Here is a 17,893-nt window from a genome sequence, read left to right on the forward strand (position 1 = left end):
CCACCTGGGGGCCCAAAAATCCTCGGGATAACCCCGAAATTCCCTGGGCGGGGCAGGGTCAGAGGTCAAACCCCCCCCCCCACCAGGGTGGATTTGGGGACAGGGGGGGACACCCCAAAATCCCAGGGGACAGCAGGGACCCGACCCTGGCTCAGGGGAGGGGGAGGATTGGGGGGAAACGGGGAAAAACTGGGAAAAAATGGGGTGGAAATGAGGAAAAATTGGGAAAAATGAGGAAAAATTGGGAAAAATGGAGGGGATTGGGAAAAAAACGGGGAAATTGTGGGGCAAAATGTGAGAAAATTGGGAAAACTGGAAGGGAATGGGGGAGAAAATGTGTGGGAAGGGGAAAATTGGGGGAAAAAAAAGGGGGAAATGGGAAAGAAATGGAGGGGAAGGGGTGAGAAACTGGGGAGGAAAAGGGGAAATGGGGCTGGGGGCTTCCAGCTGGGAATTGCAGTGGGAAATGGGGAGGGGTCCCAGAGCTGAGGGGGGGTCCTGGGGAGTTCTTGGGTCAGTTTGGGGGGGTCCCAGGGTCAGTTTTGGGGGTTCCAGGGGGGTCCTGGGTCAGTTTGGGGAGTGTCAGTCAGTGGGAAGGGGGGGGTCCCAGGGGGGTCTCAATCAGTGGGGGGAGGGGTCTCAGTCAGTGGGGGGGGGTCCCAGTCAGTTTTTGGGGGTTCCAGGTAATTTTGGGGGGGGTCTCAGTCAGTGGGGAGGGGTCCCTGGGTCAGTTTTGGGGTCCCAGGGGGGTCTCAGGTCGGTTTTGGGGGTCCTGGTCAGTTTTTGGGGGGGTCTCAGTCAGTGGGGGGGGGTCCCAGGGGGGTCCCAGGTAATTTTGGGGGGGTCTCAGTCAGTGGGGGGGGGTCCCCAGCCTCTGCAGGCGCCGCCGCCGCAGCTCGGCCGTGTCGGGGCCCTCGGGGCCTTCGGGGCCTTCGGCCGCGTCCTCCTCATCCTCGGGGGGCAGCGGCTCTGCAGGGACCGAGAGAAGCAGGGCACACAGTACAGAACCGGTTTGGACCGGCTCACACCAGTACAGAACCGGTTTGGACCGGCTCACACCAGTACAGAACCGGTTTGGACTGGCTCACACCAGTACAGAACCAGTTTGGATTGGTTCACACCAGTACAGAACCGGTTTGGACCGGCTCACACCAGTACAGAACCGGTTTGGACCGGCTCACACCAGTACAGAACCAGTTTAACCCAGTTCAATACCAGTTTATCCCAGTTCAGAACCAGTTTCCCCCAGTTTAACCCAGTGCAGAACCAGTTTGTACTGGTGCAGAACCAGTTTGTACCAGTGCAGAACCAGTACAGAACCAGTTTCACCCAGTTCAGAACCAGTTTAACCCAGTGCAGAACCAATACAGAACCAGTTTAACCCAGTTCAGCACCAGTTCAAGCCAGTGCAGAACCAGTTTAACCCCGTTCAGAACCAGTTTCCCCCAGTTTAACAAAGTGCAGAACCAGTTTGTACTGGTGCAAAACCGGTCTGTACCAGTCCACACCAGTACAGAACCAGCTTCACCCAGTTTAGCACCAGTTTAGCACTGGTTCAGCACCAGTTTAACCCAGTGCAGCACCAGCTTCACCCAGTTTAGCACTGGTTCAACCCAATTTCACCCAGTTTAGCACCAGTTTCCCCAGTTCAGGCTCAGTTCAGCCCCAGTTTCCCCAGTTTAGGCTCAGTTCAGCCCCAGTTTCCCCAGTTCAGCCCCAGTTCAGCCCCAGTTTAGGCTCAGTTCAGCCCCAGTTTCCCCAGTTTAGGCTCAGTTCAGCCCCAGTTTCCCCAGTTTAGGCCTAGTTCAGCCCCAGTTTCCCCAGTTTAGGCTCAGTTCAGCCCCAGTTTAGGCTCAGTTCAGCCCCAGTTTCCCCAGTTCAGCCCCAGTTTCCCCAGTTTGGGTCCCTCACTCACCGGTGGCTCCCGAGGCTCCCGGGGCCGGGGGCTCCTCCGGGGGGGTCTCACGGGACGGGGGCGGCCGGGGGGCGGCTCGGGGGGTCCTGGGGGATCCTGGAGTTACCCCAGTGCTCCCAGTGCTCCCAGTCCCAAACCCTCCCAGTGCTCCCAGTGCTCCCAGTGCCATTCCCAAACCCCCCCAGTGCTCCCAGTGCTCCCAGTGCCATTCCCAAACCCCCCCAGTGCTCCCAGTGCTCCCAGTGCCATTCCCAAACACTCCCAGTGCTCCCAGTCCCAAATCCTCCCAGTGCTCCCAGTGCCATTCCCAACCTCCCCCAGTGCTCCCAGTGCTCCCAGTCCCAAATCCCCCCAGTGTCCCCAGTCCCTCCCAGTCCATCCCAGTCCATCCCAGTTACCCCAGGGATCCCAGCACCCCCAGGCACTGGTTGATCTATGTCCCCAGTCCCATTCCCAGTGCCCCCAGTCCCATTCCCAGTGCTCCCAGTTACCCCAGGGATCCCAGCACGCCCAGGTACTGGCTGATCTGTCCCTCCCAGTCCCATTCCCAGTGTTCCCAGTCCCATTCCCAGTGTCCCCAGTCCCACTCCCAGTCCATCCCAGTTACCCCAGGGATCCCAGCACGCCCAGGTACTGGTTGATCTGTGTCCCCAGTCCCATTCCCAGTCCCATTCCCAGTCCCTCCCAGTCCATCCCAGTTACCCCAGTGAGCCCAGCACACCCAGGCACTGGTTGATCTGTCCCTCCCAGTCCCTCCCAGTCCATCCCAGTTACCCCAGGGATCCCAGCACGCCCAGGTACTGGTTGATCTGTGTCCCCAGTCCCATTCCCAGTGTCCCCAGTCCCATTCCCAGTGCTCCCAGTTACCCCAGGGATCCCAGCACGCCCAGGTACTGGTTGATCTGTCCCTCCCAGTCCCATTCCCAGTCCATCCCAGTTACCCCAGTGAGCCCAGCACGCCCAGGTACTGGTTGATCTGCAGCATGGCGGCGTCCAGCAGCGTGTGGATGTTGTGCAGGCACTGCAGCCGCGCCTCCAGGTGCTGCCGCTCGTGCCCCTCCAGCGCCCGCAGCTCGTCCTCGGTGAGCCCGGCAAAGCCGGCGGGGGGCACCGGCATGGGGGGCACGCCTGGGGCCAGGGACCAGCGGTGAGACCACAGATACCCAATCCCAAATCACAAATCACCCCTGATCCCAAATCATCCCCAATCCCAAATCACAAATCACCCCTGATCCCAATCCCCAAATCATCCCTGATCCCAAATCCTAAATCATCCCTGATCCCAAATCACAAATCATCCCTGATCCCAAATCCTAAATCACCCCTGATCCCAAATCACAAATCATTCCTGATCCCAAATCACAAATCATCCCTGATCCCAAATCACAAATCACCCCGATCCCAAATCACAAATCACCCCTGATCCCAAATCACAAATCATCCCAGATCCCAAATCCTAAATCATCCCTGATCCCAAATCACAAATCATCCCTGATCCCAAATCCTAAATCATCCCTGATCCCAAATCCTAAATCACCCCTGATCCCAAATCACAAATCATCCCTGATCCCAAATCCCCAATTCCCAAATCATTCCTGATCCCAAATCCCAAATCATCCCTGATCCCAAATCCTAAATCATTCCTGATCCCAAATCCCCAATCATCCCCGATCCCAAATCTCATATCCCCCAAATCCCAATCCCCAAACCCCCAATCCCAAACCCCAAATCATCCCCAATCCCAAACCCCAAATCCCCCAAATCCCCAATTCCCAAACTCCCAAATCCCCAAACCCCAAATCCCCAATCCCAAATCTGATATCCCCCAATTCCCAACCTCAATTCCCAAACTCCCAAATCCCCAATCCCCCAAACTCCCAAACCCCCAAATCACAAATCCCAAACTCCCAAACCCCCAAATCCCCAATTCCAATCCCCAATCTCAAATCTCATATCCCCCAAATCCCAAACCCTCAATTCCCAATGCCCAAATCCCCAATCCCCAAACTCCCAAATTCCCAATCCCAAATCTCATATCCCCCAAATTCCCAATCCCCAAACCCCCAAATTCCCAATCCCCAAACCCCCAATCCCCAAATCCCAAATCCCCCAATTCCCCATCCCCAATTCCCAACTCCCAATCCCCAATAATCGCAGTCGGTACCGAACAGGGGTGGCCAGGCCATCCCCACCCAGGGCGGCGGCAGCGGCAGCCCCGGCACGGCCCCGGCACCGCCCGGCTCCGGCACCGAACCGGAACCGGAACCGGAACTGGGACCGGAACCGGAACTGGCACCGGAACTGGAACCGGCACCGGCATCACCGGCACGGGAACCTGCGGAGAGACGGGGATTGGGGGATTTGGGGTGGGAAAAGGGAGGGAGAGGGGATTTGGGGATGGGATTGGGATGGATTTGGGGATGGGATTTGGGGATGGATTTGGGGATTTGGGATGGATTTGGGGACAGATTTGGGGATGGAGTTTGGATGGGATTGGGGATGGGATTTGGGATTGGGATTTGGGATGAGTTCAGGATGGGTTTAGGGTGGATTTGGGATGGATTTGGGATGAGTTCAGGATGGATTTAGGGATGGATTTGGGATGAGTTCAGGATATATTTAGGGTGGATTTTGGATGAGTTCAGGATGGATTTGTGATGAGTTCAAGATGGATTTGGGGATGAGTTCAGGATGGATTTGGGATGAGTTCGGGATGGGTTTAGGGATGGATTTAGGATGGATTTGGGATGGATTCAGGCTGTGTTTAGGGTGTATTTGGGATGGATTCAGGCTGTGTTTAGGGTGGATTTGGGATGGATTTGGGGATGGATTTGGGATGGATTCAGGCTGTGTTCAGGATGGATTTGGGATGGATTCAGGCTGTGTTTAGGGTGGATTTGGGATGGATTCAGGCTGTGTTTAGGGTGGATTTGGGGTCACTCACCTGCAGCAGTTCCAGCCGAGCCCTCGGCTCCGGCCGGGGCCTGGACCCCCTGGACCCCGGGCACGGGGGGAGGGAAGGGCCCCAGGGGGGGCCAGAACGGGAACAGCCCCGGGGGGAAGGGAGGGAGGAGCCCCTGGGGAACTGCGGGAGAGGGAGAGACAAAATTCACCCAAAATTCACACCAAATTCACCCCAATTTCACCCAAAATTCACCCAAAATTCACACCAAATTCACACCAAATTCACCCCAAATTCACACCAAATTCACCCAAAATTCACACCAAAATCACCCCAAATTCACACCAAAATCACCCCAATTTCACACCAATTTCACCCCAATTTCCATCGGCACTGAGCCCGGTGGGAACACCCAGGCTGTCCACAGGGCCCTCCTGTCCTGTCCCTCTGTCCCCTCCTGTCACTCACACCTGGGGGTCCCTGTCCCCTGTCTCCCATCACTCACAGTTTTGGGGCTCTGTCCCCTCTGTCCCCTGTCCCCCCTGTCCCCTGTGTCACTCACAGTTCTGTGGCTGTGTCCCCTGTCCCTCACTCACAGTTTGTGGCTGTGTCCCCTCCCTGTCACTCACAGTTCTGTGGCTGTGTCCCCTCCCTGTCACTCACAGTTCTGTGGCTGTGTCCCCTGTCCCTCACTCACAGTTTGTGGCTGTGTCCCCTCCCTGTCACTCACAGTTGTGTGGCTGTGTCCCCTCCCTGTCCCCTCTGTCCCTCACAGTTCTGTGGCTGTGTCCCCCCTGTGTCACTCACAGTTCTGTGGCTGTGTCCCCTGTCCCCTGTGTCACAGTTCTGTGGCTGTGTCCCCTGTCCCCCCTGTCCCCTGTGTCACTCACAGTTCTGTGGCTGTGTCCCCTCCCTGTCACTCACAGTTCTGTGGCTGTGTCCCCCCTCTGTCACTCACAGTTCTGTGGCTGTGTCCCCTCCCTGTCACTCACAGTTCTGTGGCTGTGTCCCCTCCCTGTCACTCACAGTTCTGTGGCTGTGTCCCCCCTGTGTCACTCACAGTTCTGTGGCTGTGTCCCCTGTCCCTCACTCACAGTTTTGTTGGTCTGTCCCCTGTCCCTCACAGTTCTGTGGCTGTGTCCCCTGTCCCTCACTCACAGTTCTGTGGCTGTGTCCCCTCCCTGTCCCCTGTGTCACTCACAGTTCTGTGGCTGTGGCCCCGCCGGTGCCGCTCCCGGTGCCGCTCCCGGGGCGGGTCCCGCTCCCGGTGCCGCTCCCGGTGCCGCGGGCTCGGCCGGTGCCGGTGCCGGTGCCGAGGCTCTCAGCACGTCCATGCGGCACGTGGGGCACGTCTGCTGCCGCTGGAACCACGAGCGCAGGCAGCTGCAGGGGTAATTGGTTAATTACCCTCATTAACACCTTCATTAGCGCTGGGTCATTCCCCCGGCAATAATTAACCTGGTAATTAACTCCCCTCTCGTTAGGCACTGGCACCCAAGGCCCCTCTGATCCCCCCAATGATTGAGTGCCTGATTAATTAATCTTGAATTAATTAATGACCTCATCAACCTCCACTGCAGTGCTGGGGATCAGGATGAGATCAGGATTGGGATCAGGATGAGCTCAGGATTGGGATTGGGACTGGGATGGGATCAGGATTGGGATCAGGATTGGGATGGGATCAGGATGGGATCGGGATCAGGATTGGGATGAGCTCAGGACTGGGATGGGATCAGGATGGGATCACAATCGGGATTGGGATCAGGATTGGGATGGGATCACAATCAGGATTGGGGTGAGATTGGGATGGGATCAGGGATGGGATTTGGATGGGATGGGATCCGGATCAGGATTAGGATGGGATCAGGATTGGGATGGAATCAGGATCGGGATCAGGATGGGATCACAGTCGGGATTGGGGTGAGATTGCGATGGGATCAGAATTAAGATGGGATCAGGATTAGGATGGGATTGGGATCAGGATCAGGATTGGGATCAGGATCAGGATCAGGATTAGGATGGGATCAGGATTAGGATGGGATTGGGATCAGGATTAGGATGGGATCAGGATTAGGATGGGATTGGGATCAGGATCAGGATTAGGATGGGATCAGGATTAGGATGGGATTGGGATCAGGATCAGGATTGGGATCAGGATCAGGATTAGGATGGGATTGGGATCAGGATCAGGATTAGGATGGGATCAGGATCAGGATGCAACTGGGATGCAGAACAGGATCAGGACTGGGATGGGATTGGGATCGTGGTTTGGATTGACATAAAGATTGATATTAAAATTAGGAACAGGATTGAGATTAGGATTGGGATTAGGACTGGGATTTAGGATTGCTGTTACAGGCAAAAACCATCCCCAGAATTCCAAGAATTCCCCCAGACCTGGTGTGGAAGATGTGGTTGCAGGGCAGGCAATCCCCAGAATCCCCCAAATTTCCCCTAAAGCCCCCAGACCCCCCAAATCCCCCCAGACCTGGTGTGGAAGATGTGGTTGCAGGGCAGGCGCTTGGCCCCTGTCACCATCTCCTCGCGGCAGATGATGCAAACGTTGTCCATGGCCTGCAGCTCCTCGGCCGTGGCGTCGGGGTACCTGTTCCCAAAAATCCCATTTGTACCCAGAAATGCACCAGCTGTCCCCAGAAATCCCCCCTTTGTCCCCAGAAATGCACTGACTGTTCCCAAAAATCCCATGCACACAGGGGTTTCCCAAATTTGGGGTTTTTGGGGTGGATTTAGGGTTTAGGATGGATTTGGGGTTTTGGGGTGGATTTGGGGTTTTTGGGGTGGATGTGGGGTTTTGGGTGGATTCGGGGTTTTTGGGTAGATGTGGGTCTAGGATGGATTTGGGGTTTTTGGGTGGATTTGGGGTTTTAGAGTGGATTGGAGGTTTTTGGGTAGATGTGGGTTTTAGGATGGATTTGGGGTTTTGGGGTGGATTTGGAGTTTAGGGTGGATTTGTTTTTAGGATGGATTTGGGGTTTTGGGGTGGATTTGGGGTTTAGAGTGGATTTGAGGTTTTTGGGTGGATGTGGGGTTAGGATGGATTTGGGGTTTTGGGGTGGATTTGGGGTTTAGGGTTTTAGGGTGGATTTGGGGTTTTTGGGATGGATTTGTGGTTTTTGGGCACTCACAGCGTGTTCATGTTGCGGATGGCCCGGCGGGACATGATGGCGTCGGTCACGGCCTTCTTGAACTGCCTGGGGAGAGAGGGTGGGATTAGGGTGGGATTGGGATTGGGGTAGGATTGGGACAGGATTGGGATCAGGGACTGGGATCAGGGATGGAAGTGGGATCAAGATTTGGAACAGGGCTGGGATCAGGGACTGGGATCAGGATCAGGGTTGGGATCAGGAACTGGAATCAGGATTGGGATCAGAGCTGGGATCAGGATCAGGATTAGGATCAGGGACTGGGATCAGGGCTGGAAGTGGGATCAAGATCAGGATCAGGGCTGGGATCAGGATCAGGGACTGGGATCAGGATTAGGATCAGGGATTGGGATCAGGATCAGGACTAAGATCAGGGCTGGGATCAGGGATCAGGATCAGGACTGGGATCAGGGCTGGGATTTGGATCAGGGCTGTGATCAGGATCAGGATCACGGCTGGAATCAGGATCAGGGATTAGGATCAGGATCAGGACTGGGATCAGGATCAGGATTAGGATCAGGGACTGGGATCAGGGCTGGAAGTGGGATCAAGATCAGGATCAGGGCTGGGATCAGGGATCAGGATCAGGGCTGGGATCAGGGATTGGGATCAGGATTTGGATCAGGGATTAGGATCAGGGTCAGGATCAGGACTGGGATCAGGGATTGGGATCAGAATCAGGGACTGAAAACAGGATCAGGATCAGGATTGGGATCAGGGCTCAAATCAGGGACTGGGATCAGGATCAGGGACTGGGATCAGAATCAGGGACTGGGATCAGAATCAGGGACTGGGATCAGGGATCGGATCAAGGTCAGGATCAGGATCGGGATCAGGATTAGGATCAGGATTTGGATCAGGGATCAGGATTTGGATCAGGGATCAGGACTGGGATCAGGATCAAGGACTGGGATCAGGATTTGGATCAGGGATCAGGATCATCCCGGGCCTCACCTCATGGCCAGGTACATGGGGCGGATGGCGAAGAGCGGGAAGGTGTGAACCTTGATCATGATGGTCATGAAGGCCATGTAGAGCAGCACCTTGATCAGCCCTGGGGCAGAGGGACCCCAAAATCACCGGGGGGAGGGGCTGGGACCCCAAAGATGGGACCCAAAAATCTCCTGGGCTGATTTGGGACAGCCTGGGACCCCAAGGTGCAACTTTGGGACAACCAAAGTTCAGCTGAGGTGACCAAAACCCCACCAAGAGTTTGAGTTTGGGTTGACCAACCAAGCCCAATTAAACACCAGCACTGTGAATCTTCATTAATGAACAAAAATTAATCAGAAACCAAGAGTTTGACTCTGCTGATTGCTGCTTTGGGCTGGTTTTGTGGAGTTTTTGGGTTATTTTTGGGCTGATATCAGGGAGTTTTGGGGCTGTTTTTGAGCTGGTTTCTGGCAGGATCTGGGTTATTTTTGGGCTGATTTCAGGGAGTTTTGGGGTTGTTTTTAGGCTGTTTTCCCAACTCCCAACACACCAATCCTATCAGCCAAGCCCAGCTGAGCCCCCCACCCCTGACCCCTCGTTAACCCCCCTAATTGGGACCCCAGCCCCCTAATTAGCATCCCCAGCCCCACTAACTGGTGTCCCCAGCCCCCCCTAATTGGCATTCCCAGCCCCCTAATTGGCATCTCCAGCCCCACTAACTGGTGTCCCCAGCCCCCCCTAATTGGTGTCCCCAGCCCCCCCAGTTGATGTCCCCAGCCCTGTACCCGTGAGCAGCTCGGTGTACAGCATGAACACGGCCTTGGTGTCCCCAGCCCCACCAGTTGTGTCCCCAGCCCCTAGTTGATGTCCCCAGCCCCCCAGTTGATGTCCCCAGCCCTGTACCCGTGAGCAGCTCGGTGTACAGCATGAACACGGCCTTGTTGTCCCCAGCCCCCAGTTGTGTCCCCAGCCCCCAGTTGTGTCCCCAGCCCCCCCAGCTGTGTCCCCAGCCCCCAGTTGATGTCCCCAGCCCTGTACCCGTGAGCAGCTCGGTGTACAGCATGAACACAGCCTTGTTGTCCCCAGCCCCTCCAGTTGATGTCCCCAGCCCCCATTTGATGTCCCCAGCCCTGCAGTTGTGTCCCCACCCCAGTACCCGTGAGCAGCTCGGTGTACAACATGAACACGGCCTTGTTGTCCCAGGGGTTCTCGTTCTGCAGGTCGATGGAGTGCAGCACGTACTTGATGAAGATGGTGAGCACCATGGTCAGCAGGATGGCGTACTGAGGGGACAGAGCTCATTAATCCCCTAATTAACACTCCCTCGTTAGCTACGGGCACCCAAAGGAATTGAACCCTTCCCCCAGTAAGGAGAGCCTGGTTAATTAATCTTGAATTAGCTAATGACCTCATTAACACCAACGGTGCTGGGGATTGGGATGGGATTGAGATTGGGATGGGATTGGAATGGGATCAGCATCAGGACTGAGATCAGGATTGGGATGGGATTGAGATTGGGATGGGATCAGGATTGGGATGGGATTGAGACTGGGATGGGATTGGAACAGAATCAGGATTGGGATGGGATTTGGATGGGATTGAGATGGGATCAGGATGAGATTTGGATAGGATTGGGACTGTGATTGGGATCAGGATTGAGATGGGATCAGGACTGGGATGGGATCAGGATTTGGATGGATTGGGATCAGGGTGGGATCAAGACTGGGATCAGGACTGGGATGGGATCAGGATCAGGATGGGATTTGGATGGGATGGGTTGGGATGGGATCAGGATTTGGATGGGATGGGATCAGGGTTGGGATTTGGATGAATCAGGATGGATCAGGGTTGGGATCAGGATGGGATCAGGATTTGGATGGATCAGGATGGGATCAGGGTGACACCAATCAATCCCCACTGAATTTTATTAATGAGTCCCCACCTTGAAGCCGAGCTGCACGGAGGTGCCGCGGCTCAGGATGGGATTTGGGATGGGATCAGGATGGAATGGGATGGATCAGGATGGGATCAGGATTTGGATGGATCAGGATGGGGTCAGGATGACACCAATCAATCCCCACTGTATTTTATTAACCAGCCCCCACCTCAAAGCCGAAGACGAGCTGCACGGAGGCGCCGCGGCTCAGGATGCGATTTGGGATGGGGTTGGTTGGGATGGGATGGGCTGGGATGAGGATTGGGATGGGGTTTGGATGGGGTGGATCAGGATGGGATCAGGGTGACACCAATCAATCCCCAGTGTATTTAATGAATCCCCACCTCGAAGCCGAAGACGAGCTGCACGGAGGCGCCGCGGCTCAGGATGCTGTGGTACGCGTGGCTCACGAACAGCAGGTCCAGGATCCCCAGCAGGAGCATCAGGGCTGAGGGGACACAAAACCCAGAGGGGAAAGGGTCACAGCCCTGGGGGGGCTCTGGGGAGGCTCTGCAGCCCATGGCTAATGAGGGCATTCATTACAGAATTAATTACAGATTTAATTACAGAATTAATTACAGAATTCTGCACACAGCTCAGAGCTCCTGCCCCTCAGAACACCCAAATTCCTCTGAAAATTGGGTTGTACAGCCCTGAACCCCAATTTGGGGAATCCATGCCTAAATCTCATTTCTCTAATTTTGGGGAAATCCATCCCTAAATCCCAATTTGGGAAATATATCCCTAATCCCTAATCCATTCCTAAATCCCAGTTTGGGAAATCTACCCCTAAATCCCAATTTTGGGAAATCCATCCCTAAATCCCAATTTTGGGAAATCCACCCCTAAATTCCAGTTCGGGGAATCCATCCCTAAATCCCAGTTTGGGAAATCCATCCCTAAATCCCAATTTTGGGAAATCCACCCCTAAATCCCAGTTTGGGAAATCCATCCCTAATCCTTAATCCATCCCTAATCCCTAATCCATCCCTGAATCCCAGTTTGGGGAATCCAGCCCTAAATCCCAATTTTGGGAAATCCACCCCTAAATCCCATTTTGGGAAATCCATCCCTAAATCCCAGTTTGGGGAATCCATCCCTAAATCCCAATTTTGGGAAATCCATCCCTAAATTCCAGTTTGGGGAATCCATCCCTAAATCCTTAATCCATCCCTAATCCATCCCTGAATCCCAGTTTGGGGAATCCAGCCCTAAATCCCAATTTGGGAAATCCAGCCCTGAATCCCAATTTGGGAAAATCCATCCCTAAATCTCATTTCTCTAATTTTGGGAAAATCCACCCCTAAATCCCAATTTTGGGAAATCCATCCCTGAACCCCAGTTTGGGAATCCATCCCTAATCCCTAATCCATCCCTAAATCCCAATTTTGGGAATCCACCCCTAAATCCCAATTTTGGGGAATCCATCCCTAAACCCCAATTCCCCCCCCATTTTACCCTGGCCCCAGGGCCTGTTTTTGCTCCCCAGGACTCATTAACCCCCCCAGGAGCCCCTCATTAACGAGCTGCTGCTGATCAGGGTAATTAGTGCTCATTAACCCCCCCAGGAGCTGTTGCTGATCAGGGTAATTAGGGTTTATCACCCCCCAGCAGCCCCTCATTAACAAGCTGCTCCTGATTAGGGCAGTTTGGGCTCATTAACCCCCCCTCATTAATGAGCTGCTCCTGATTAGGGCAGTTTGGGCTCATTAACCCCCCCAATTAACGAGCTGCTCCTGATTAGGGCAGTTTGGGCTCATTAACCCCCCCAATTAACGAGCTGCTCCTGATTAGGGCAGTTTGGGCTCATTAACCCCCCCAATTAACGAGCTGCTCCTGATTAGGGCAGTTTGGGCTTATCAGGCCCCACCAGGCCCCAGAGATGCAAACCAGAACTCACAGACGATCCTGAAGTGGAAGAGCCACGAGATGTTCGGGCTCCTCTCCATCTGTGGGGGGAGGAAAAAACAATTTCCCATAAAAATGGGGCTGGGGGAACTTGGGGACATTTTGGGTCATTTTTAGGGTGATTTTTGGGTTATTTTCAGGGTGATTTTGGGCTGGTTTTGGGTTATTTCTGGTTATTTTTAGAGTTATTTTTGATTATTTTTAGGGTTAATTTTGATTATTTTTAGGGTTATTTTGGGTTTTATTTAGGGTTATTTTAGATTATTTTTGGGGTGATTTTGGGCCATTTTTGGGGTGATTTTGGGCTGGTTTAGGGTTATTTTGGGTTCTTTTTAGGATTATTTTTGGTTATTTTTAGGTTATTTTGGGGTTTTTTGGGGGTGATTTTGGGCCATTTTTAGGGTTGTTTTCTGTTATTTTTGGGGTTATTTTGGGTTATTTTTGGGGTGATTTTAGATTATCTTTGGGATGATTTGAGTAATTTTTAGGGTGATTTTGGGTTATCTTCGGTTACTTTTAGGGTTATTTTGGGTTATTTTGTGCTTGTTTACAGGTGATTTTGGGGCATTTTTAGGGTTATTTTGGGTTATTTATTTTTAGTTACTTTTAGGGTTATTTAGGGTTATTTTGGGCTGGTTTACAGGTGATTTTGGGTCATTTTTAGGGTTATTTTGGGTTATTTTTTGGGGTTATTTTGGTTACTTTTGGGTTATTTTTAGGGTTGGGTTTGGGTCAGTTTCAGATTATTTTTGGGGGTGGTTTGGGGCTAATTTTGGGTTCATTTTGGGGCTGATTTAGGGTTACTTTAAGGTTGGTTTTGGGTTGATTTCAGGCGATTTTTGGGCTGGTTTCAGGCAGGTTCTGGGTTATTTTTGGGCTGATTTTGGGTTGATTTCAGGTTATTTTTGGGGGTGAATTTGGGTTATTTTTGACTTGATTTCAGGTTGGTTTTAGGGTGGTTTGGGGCTGATTTGGGCCTGATTTTCGCTTGATTCTCAGTTATTTTTGGGCTGATTTCAGAAGGTTTTTGGGTTGATTTCAGTTTATTTTTGGGCTGGTTTCAGGAGGTTTCTCAGTTAATTCTGAGTTATTTTTGAGCTGGTTTCAGGCAGGTTCTGAGTTAATTCTGAGTTATTTTTGGGCTGGTTTCAGGCAGGTTCTGGCTTGATTCTCAGTTATTTTTGGGCTGGTTTCAGGAGGTTTCTGGGCTGTTTTTGAGCTGTTTCCCCCACTGCCAACACTCACAAAATCCACCCTGTCCTCGGCCAGCCAGTGGAAGCACTTGAGGAAGAGGAGGAGGGTGAAGAGGGCCACGAAGCGCGGGCTGAAGTCGTCCCTGAAGACGGTGAAGGCCAAGCAGGTCTCGGTCACTGCGTACCAGGAGCGCTCCAGGAGGTGCTGAGGGACAGAATTGGGGACCCCAGAGGGGCTGAGGGACAGAATTGGGGACCCCAGAGGGGCTGAGGGACAGAATTGGGGACCCCAGAGGGGCTGAGGGACAGAATTGGGGACCCCAGAGGGGCCTGAGGGGTGAGACCCCCCAAAAACGGGGCCCAGGAACGATGGGAGCTCAAAATTCAATCTAAAATGGGGTCCAAAACCTCTGGGAGTTCAAAATTCACCCCAAAAACGGGCCCCAGAAAATCTGAGAGTTCAAAATTCTCCCCAAAATGGGGCCCAGAAACTCAAGGGGTTCAAAATCCACCCCAAAATGGGGACTTAAAGACTCTGAAGGTTCAAAATTTGCACCAAACTCTGGGGGTTCCAAACCCTTCCCAAAAATGCATCAATTCTCCCCCCCAAACAGCACCAGAGACTTTCTGGGATCATCAATTCTACTCAAAATGGAAACAAATCCCCCCCAAAGGGCAGCAGAAACATTCTGGGGTCCAAAATTCATCCCTAAAACAGCACCAAAAACCTTCTGGGGTCCAAAATTCCCCCCCAAAAAGCACCAAAAACCTTCTGGGGTCCAAAATTCATCCCTAAAACAATACCAAAGACTTCCTGGGGTCCAAAATTCCACCCCAAAAAGCACCAGAGACTTTCTGTGGTGATGAATTCTCCCCCAAAACAGCAGCAAGGACCTTGTGGAGTAACAAATTCCCCCCCAGAGCTCTCCTGGGGCCTCCCCTGGCTCTCACCTCCATCTCAGCCGCTCGCAGCTGCCCGAAGAAAACCTTGCCCATGAACTTGCCCAGCAGGAACACGAGCACAAAGGCCTGGATGTACAGCACCTGCAGGGCCCCAGAACACATTTTGGGGACAGCTGGGGGCGTTTGGTGCCCAGAATTCACACCCCAGGGGATGTGACTGCCCCTGGTGCTGTCCCCTCCCCTGTCCCCAGGGGTTTTTGGGGAGCTCCTCAAGCCCCAGCTGGGGAAAAGCAGAAGTGAGACAGAAGTGATGTTAATGAGGGGTGATGAAGGGTTAATGAGGAGTAATGAAGGGTTAATGAGGCACTCACGGCCATGCTGGGGCTGGATTTGGTCAGGTACACCACGGTGGGGTAGAACTGGTGCTTCAGGTAGTAGGCATGGGCAACCACGGCTGTGGTGAGAGCCAGGCTGCCAGCCATGACCAGAGCTGTGCACAGCATGGCCTCGGCCTGAAAAACACCAAAAAATGGGATTTAAACACAAAAATAATTCATGTTTAACTGGAGAATGAGAGATCAGGCTGCCAGCCACGACCAGAGCTGTGCACAGCATGGCCTCGGCCTGAAAAACACCAAAAAATGGGATTTAAACACAAAAATAATCCATGTTTAACTGCAGAGTCAGAGATCAGGCTGCCAGCCATGACCAGAGCTGTGCACAGCATGGCCTCGGCCTGAAAAACACCAAAAAATGGGATTTAAACCAAAATTAATCCACGTTTATCTCCAGAACAGGGCTCAGCCTCCTGCCCTCGCTCACAGCTTGGCCTTTTGGAACCCACAAAAAGCAGGGACCGACCCCAAAACCAACCCAAAGTCACGGATCCAGCACACCCCGGGCTTCAGGGGGGTTTGCGGACCACAGCCTCTTCCAGAGGCGTTTTTAGCTCATTCCTGATTCCTGTGAGTGATAAAAATGGGATTTTCCAGCGGAGCTGTCGGTCCCCGGTGGCAGCGCCGGCTCCTGTCCCACATTCAAGTGGCAGCGGGTGCCGTGTCCCCCCCGGCTGGCACCTCCGGTCACCGGCTCCCCTCAGCTCCCCCCGTGTCTGTCTGTCCCCTCTCCCTGTCCCTCTGTCCCCTCAGGGCTCCAGGCCTCTCCATGCCCCTAAACCTCGCAGTGCCCCTCATGTCTCTCTGTCCCCACCATGTCCCCAAACCTCGCAGTGCCCCTCATGTCTCTCTGTCCCCGCCCATGTCCCCAAACCCTCCCGGTCCCCTCACGCCCCTCTGTCCCTCCCCCATCCCCGTCCCCTCCTCCCCCAGGAACACAACCTGTCACCGCTCCCTCGGCTTCCCCCGAGCCCCTCTTTGCCTCCAGCCCCTCCCGACGCCCTCCCGGTCCCCTCCGCACCCCCCAAACCCCGGTGTCGCCCCCAGCCCCTGCCGGGACTCACCGGGCCCGACCCCGCCTCAGCCCCCAGCCCGGGCCGCTCCCACACCGGAACCGCCTCAGCGCGCGACACCTCACTTCCGCCCGGACCGCACCACCGCTGCCCGGGGGGACACCGGGGGGGTTCGCTCCCTGTCTGCTCCCCCCAGTTCGCCCCCCAAACCGCTCCTCTCTACAGAGATATCGAGACGCCCTCTTCTCTCCCCACTCACGGGGAGCGTGGCGGTCCGCGGCCCCCCTAAACCCCAAACTGCTGTGCTGCCCCCCTGCACCCCCGCGCTTGGTACGGTCCGAACGGCCCCGCAGCCGGCGCTGGGGTGGGCGGGAACGCCCAGGGTCCCGTGGCTCGCGCTGATTGGCCGAGCCCGGCGGGGCTCGACCAATCAGAAAAATCCCCCGAGCGACGCCGCTGGGCCGCCGGCTGTTGCTAAGGGAGGGGCGGCGCGGTTGAGGGGAGCGACCCCCTCAGCTCCCTGGGGAGGCCCAACACGGCCCAGATTTATCTCTTCTCCTCTTTCTCGGGTCACACTCGATGCTTTGTGTCCCCAGCCCTTTTCCCAATCCTCTTCCCCCCTCACAAACCCCCCCAAGCCCCTCACCCGGCGCCGCGGCCGCCCCTCCCTTCACACTTCGCCCCTCACGGCTCGCAGCCAATCAGCGACGTCTCCTCTGCGCGCCTCGCTCTGATTGGCTGATACCGCATTTAAATGGCAGCTGACGGTAAGGGGGCGTGACGTATCAATATCTGCCTTTTGATTGGCTGGAGGCACGGCGAGGGGCGGGGCTAACTCCGCTGAGGCGAGAGAAAAAACACGTGTGAGAAAAACACGTGTGGGAAAAACTCGCGTGGAAAAATCTCGCGTGGAAAAAACTCGCGTGAAAAAATCTCGCGTGGAAAAACTCGCGTGGAAAAAAAACTCGCGTGGAAAAAACTCGCGTGGAAAAAACTCGCGTGGAAAAATCTCGCGTGAAAAAACTCGCGTGGAAAAATCTCGCGTGGAAAAATCTCGCGTGGAAAAATCTCGCGTGGAAAAAACACGCGTGGAAAAAACTCGCGTGGAAAAATCTCGCGTGGAAAAATCTCGCGTGGAAAAACTCGCGTGGAAAAATCTCGCGTGGAAAAATCTCGCGTGGAGAAAACACGCGTGAAAAAAAACTCGCGTGGAAAAAACTCGCGTGGAAAAAACTCGCGTGGAAAAAACTCGCGTGGAAAAACACGCGTGGAAAAATCTCGCGTGAAAAAAAAACGCGTGGAAAAATCTCGCGTGAAAAAAACACGCGTGGAAAAATCTCGCGTGAAAAAAACACGCGTGGAAAGCCGCGTGGGATGGTCACTGGTGGGTGGCCACGCCTGGGGGCGCTCGCGTGGCGGTCGCGTGGCGGTCGCGTGTCAGCCCGCGGGACACCGCGGTGACACCCCTGTGTGTCCCTGTCGCTGCTGGAGACCCACGACGAGAACCACGAGCAGATAAACACGCGTTGTCTCCCACTCCCCCTAAGAATAAAAACTCATACGTGTTTCTACCTGTGTCCCCCAAGCACTCCTGGTGTCCCCACCCCTGTCCACCCCCCACCCGTGTCCAG

At 54.3% G+C, this 17,893-nt stretch overlaps 1 protein-coding gene across 1 annotated transcript; it reads right to left on the minus strand.

Annotated features, from left to right (window-relative positions):
- Positions 1-848: 848 nt before the first annotated feature.
- Positions 849-16,386, minus strand: SYVN1 (synoviolin 1). Its single transcript, XM_033083626.2, has 16 exons — positions 16,314-16,386; positions 15,226-15,366; positions 14,903-14,995; positions 14,004-14,156; positions 12,751-12,799; positions 11,195-11,298; positions 10,071-10,197; positions 8,936-9,035; positions 7,964-8,029; positions 7,306-7,422; positions 6,019-6,200; positions 4,860-5,000; positions 4,080-4,250; positions 2,857-3,043; positions 1,916-2,001; positions 849-969 (listed from the first exon to the last, which is right to left on the minus strand). The coding sequence occupies exons 2-16, from the start codon at positions 15,355-15,357 to the stop codon at positions 851-853; spliced, it is 1,827 nt and encodes a 608-aa protein (XP_032939517.1). The 5' UTR covers positions 15,358-15,366; positions 16,314-16,386; the 3' UTR covers positions 849-850.
- Positions 16,387-17,893: the final 1,507 nt, after the last annotated feature.

Source organism: Catharus ustulatus, chromosome 32 (assembly GCF_009819885.2).
Source record: "Catharus ustulatus isolate bCatUst1 chromosome 32, bCatUst1.pri.v2, whole genome shotgun sequence".
NCBI lineage: Eukaryota > Metazoa > Chordata > Aves > Passeriformes > Turdidae > Catharus > Catharus ustulatus.

Excerpts from the sequence above, each read along its gene's own strand:
- SYVN1 (XM_033083626.2), bottom strand. The coding sequence starts at position 15,357 with ATGCTGTGCACAGCTCTGGTCATGGCTGGCAGCCTGGCTCTCACCACA. Across the intron at positions 11,299-12,750 it reads CTTCCACTTCAGGATCGTCT|CCCTGATGCTCCTGCTGGGG; the intron begins GTGAGTTCTGGT and ends GTGTCCCCTCAG. Across the intron at positions 970-1,915 it reads GGGAGCCTCGGGAGCCACCG|AGCCGCTGCCCCCCGAGGAT; the intron begins GTGAGTGAGGGA and ends CGGTCCCTGCAG.